Consider the following 4,565-nt stretch of genomic DNA (forward strand, 5'->3'; position numbering starts at 1 on the left):
GCAATTGGTGACAGATAGGTGCAACAAAGCAGAGCTCTTCAATGAGTTTTTCGCATCCATATTGCTGAACACTGATAAAGACATATCTCCCAGCTGGATTATCAACAGGCACAAGGACTCCAGCCCACCAACAGTTCACACTGACCCAGTGAAGAGACACTTGGAAGGACTGAATGTGTTTAAGTCAGCAGGCCCAGACAATTTTCATCCACAGGTGCTGAGGAAATTAGCCAGTGTCATAGCAGAACCACTGGCAAGACTGTTTGAGCACTCATGGCACTCAGGACAGGTCCCAGATGGCTGGAAAAGGGCCAATGTGGTCCCTATTTTCAAGAAAGGGAGAAAGAAAGATCTGGGTAACTATAGGCTGGTTAGTCTCACCTCTATCCTTAGGAAAACCTTTGAAAAAATTATTAAGGAATGCATTTGTGGGAGTCCAGCACAAAAAATAATGGTGAAGGGCAACCAGCATGGATTCATAGCAGGTAGATCCTGCCCAACTAACCTTGTTTCTTCTTATGACCAGGTCACAAAATGCTTAGATGCAGGAGATGAGGTAGATGTCATTTAGTTGGATTTTAAAAAGGCCTTCAATACGGTATCTCACTCCATTCTTATAAATAAACTAAGCGGCTGTTACACAAATGATTACAGTCAGGTCAGTGGCAAATTGGCTTATGGGACACACCCAGAGGGTGGTGGTGCATGAGTCAGTATTGACCTGGAAAGATGTGGGCAGTGGGATCGGCCAAGGTTTGGTCCTTGGATCAATGCTGTTCAATATCTTCATCAGTGACTTGGATGAGGGCATGGAGAACACTTTGTCAAATTTGCAGACAACACCAAATTATGCAGCAAAGTATACACACGGGTGGGCAGGGAACAGATTCAGGTGAAGTTGGACAGGTTGGAAAAGTGGGCAGAACAGAACAGGATGCAGTTTAACAAAGGTAAGTACAAAGTGCTGCACCTAGGGAGAAAGACTCACCAACACACATACAGATTGGGAGATGACCTTCTAAGTAGCACAGCAGCAGAAAAGGATCTCAGAGTCATAGTAGACTCCAAGATGAACATGAGTCGCCAAAGTGATGAAGTGATAAGTAAAGCTAATTGTACTCTATCATGCATTAGAAGGTAAATCACAAAAAGGGCTAAGGAAACGATACTTCCCCTCTATGTGGCATTGGTAAGACCATAGCTGGAGTACTGTGCCCACTTTTGGGCATCACACTTCAAGAAGGAATGAATAACCTTGAGAGGGTCCAAAGGAGGGCTACTCATATGGTTAGGGGCCTGCAGGTAAGGCCCTATGAGGAGAGATTGAGGGACCTGGATCTCTTCAGCCTCTGCAAGAGAAGGCTGAGAGGTGATCTTGTGCTCATTTGCAAATTTATCAGGAGGTTTGGGCAGCAAGGAATAGGAGATACTCTGTTTACCAGGACGCCCCTTGGGGTAACTAGAAACAACAGCCACAAACTGACAGAGAACAGATGTAGATTGGACATCAGGAAGAACTTCTTCATAGCAAGAGTTACTGAACAGAATCTGGAATGGGCTTCCAAAGGATGTGGTGCTCTCCCCTACCCTAGAGGTCTTTACAAGGAGACTGGAAAAGCACTTGGCTAGGGTCATCTGACCCCGCACGCTTTCCTGCCCAGGGAAGGGAGTCAGACTCGATGATCTACTGAGGTCCCTTCTGACCCTAAAAATCTATGAAATCTATACACACCTTTTGGTACAGGAAAGCCAGTTACTGTACACATGCAGATGCTTACTGCGCAGTAATTTGCTCTAATCATAAGTAAATTTCCTACCTGCAAATGCAAGCAGCACATTTACTTGAGATTATTAATTGTGCAGTAGCACACATGTACACACTTGTTGAGGAGCACATGTGCTCCCAGTCAGCTGGGAAGCAGAGGGCTGGAGATTTCTCCCTGGCCCCAGGAGCTGCCTGCTGCCAGAGTGGGCTCTGCCACCAGAACCCAGGCAGGCACAATGTCCCCCTGCCCTGGCAGCAGGGAGTTCCCTTTGTTAGCTCCGCAGTCATGAGGCCAGTGCTAGAAGATCCTTCTCTCCCAGTGCCAGCCCTAGCAATCTTCTCCCACATCTCCGCATCTGTAGACATGCCTGGGAGAGTTTACTCAAAAGTAAACTGCTCCTGGATTATTTTCATGTGTAGACACAGCCATGAAGTTTGAAATACCAAGAAAGTCAAGCTAAAGGAAACAAAAAATCTAAAGGGTTGTTTTATTAATGTTGAAATAATAGTTTGAAAGTGACTTGATTTCTTAACCTGATCCACCATCTGCTGAAGCTGTGTGTGTACTTTGCCAGAGCATGGAGACTTTTTCCCTTTTGATGGGCCTCGCGGTATTCTGGGCCATGCATATGGACCTGAGGAAGAAGCAATAGGAGGTGATGTGCATTTAGATGAAGATGAATTCTGGACAATCGGATATGTCAAAAAAGGCAAGTGCTTTGTTTACTTGGTCAGCTTTCTGTCTCACTGAATTAATTTCCAGTTCCTATAGAACTATAATATAGAGTGAGTTTTGCTACATATAGTCTGTTGCTGCTACCACCAGGAGAATACAGATAAACACACAAATACAAATAAGTCTGACAAAAATCAAAGCTTCAGTTAAGGTTCCTAAGCTCAATCAAGAGAACTGATTGGTGAAAATATTGAAAGCTGAGCCATTCCAATAATGTACTTGTAGCAAGTTATCAGTTTATATAGCACAGTCTTTATTTCCCTGGGAAATGTGCCCCCCAGGACACAATATAAACCAAATAGCAACCAAATAAATACATAAACAGTAAAGGGTTAACTCACACCCTCCAGTCTTTCCCAGACCCTACAAGAGCATCATGGCTTGATGCTGCCACTTCTAGCCTCTCAGCCTCCTCTTGCTGTCTCAGCTCTCTTCCCTGGAAGGTTATAATTAGCTTCCTCTGGGACAGCTAATTATCCTCATCATCTGGCCTAGACCTACTTGCCAGATTTGCAATCACTTTCTTACCACCTGCAGCTGGGCTGAAGCCCCTGAGACCTGAAGCCTGTTACACATCCCTACTCCCTGCCCAAGAGTGGAGCACTCTTCTGTTTCTTTATTCCCCACTGTGAGAAAAGGAGTCCACATTTGCATGTGCCAACCCCGTGAAATGGTGTATTGAGAAGTCCAAAATATGTAAGGAAAGATACCACCTTATCAGCCATGGGCTAGCATCCCTCATAACGTTAAACCATGTTAATAGGGCATGGTCAGTAACCAACTGAAAATGAGCCCCTAAGAGGTAGTAGTTAAATGGGTGTCTACTGCCCATTTAATTGCTCAATACTCTTTCTCTATTATGACATACCTCTGCTCTCAGGGGAGGAGCTTTCTACTCAGATATAAAACTTTCTTTATCTCCACAATTTTTGGGGAGAGGACCACTCTCAGGCCTCACTCCAAGGCCTCTGTGTGTACAATAAATTCTTTTGTCAGGTTTGGACTATGCAAAACTAGTGTGCCGCACAGTAGCCATTTTATAGTTCCAAATTCTGTCTCACATTTGGGTGAGACCTGAACCTTTGTGTTGCCCCTTTCCACAACAGGTCTGTTAGTGGGGCTGTAATGTTGGCAAACTGTGGGATGAATCACCTTTAGTAACACACTAGGCGTACGAAGGATTTCAGTTGCTGGTCTTTAGCACTGGCAACTCAGCCAAGGCCCTCACCTTATCAACCAGGATCCTGATTTTCCCACTGCCCAGTATATACCCTAGGTATTTATTTTCTGCGTATCCTAGGTGACATTTACTCAGTTTGGCTGTGAGCCCAGCTGCACGTATAGATTGCAACACCTCATTTAGTGACTGGAGATGTCCATACACATGCTTGGGAGTAGGCGATTAAATTACAGCAGTTCCCAGACAACTCCTCTAATTAAAATAGCTCATCATTCTGTGTTTTAAGCCCTGCATGTTTTAAAATGGCTGGAGGATAATTTATCTAAGAGATAAAGTGCCACCGAGGCTATTTTAGAATGTACAAGAGATTAATACAGGTGACAGTGAGGCCATGCTGAAGCATTCTAATTAGAATATGAATAAGCATGTATATAGGCAGCTTGGAGGTGGTCCACCCTCATGTTTGCAAATACTACATCATCTAAGTATGTGGATGTATATGCCTGGTGTGGGCAGAGTCAGGGAAGTTAGGAAATTTCTGGAGGGGCTAGATGTGTTCAAATCAGCAGGTCCAGATGCTCTCCACCCCAGGGTGCTGAGGGAATTGGCAGGGGTCAACACAGGGCCCCTGGCATGGCTTTACAAGCACTTGTGGTGCTCTGACCTGATGCCAGAAGACCCGGGAAACTATAGGCCAGTTAGTCTTACTTCAATCCTAGGCAAGCTATTCGAGAAAGTTATGCTGGCACACATCCATGAGGGGCCAACAGGGGATTTCATGCTTAGGGGCAACCAACACAGGTTCATCAGTGGTAGGTCCTGTCAGACCAACCTGGTGGCCTTTTACGATCAGATCACCAGATCATTAGATGCAGGGGTAGCAG

The 4,565-nt window shown here is 45.0% G+C and overlaps 1 protein-coding gene across 1 annotated transcript in view; it reads left to right on the forward strand.

Moving 5' to 3' along the window:
- The window catches only part of LOC109306737 (matrix metalloproteinase-20-like), a 28,393-nt gene that overhangs the window by 10,100 nt on the left and 13,728 nt on the right, over positions 1–4,565 (forward strand). The window contains exon 4 of the mRNA XM_019530272.1: positions 2,341–2,475. Coding sequence (XP_019385817.1) covers positions 2,341–2,475 — 135 coding nt within the window. The remainder of the gene's footprint in view (positions 1–2,340; positions 2,476–4,565) is intronic.

The sequence above is a fragment of the Crocodylus porosus genome, unplaced genomic scaffold (assembly GCF_001723895.1).
Source record: "Crocodylus porosus isolate Cpor-Errol unplaced genomic scaffold, CroPor_comp1, whole genome shotgun sequence".
Classification (NCBI taxonomy): Eukaryota; Metazoa; Chordata; order Crocodylia; family Crocodylidae; genus Crocodylus; species Crocodylus porosus.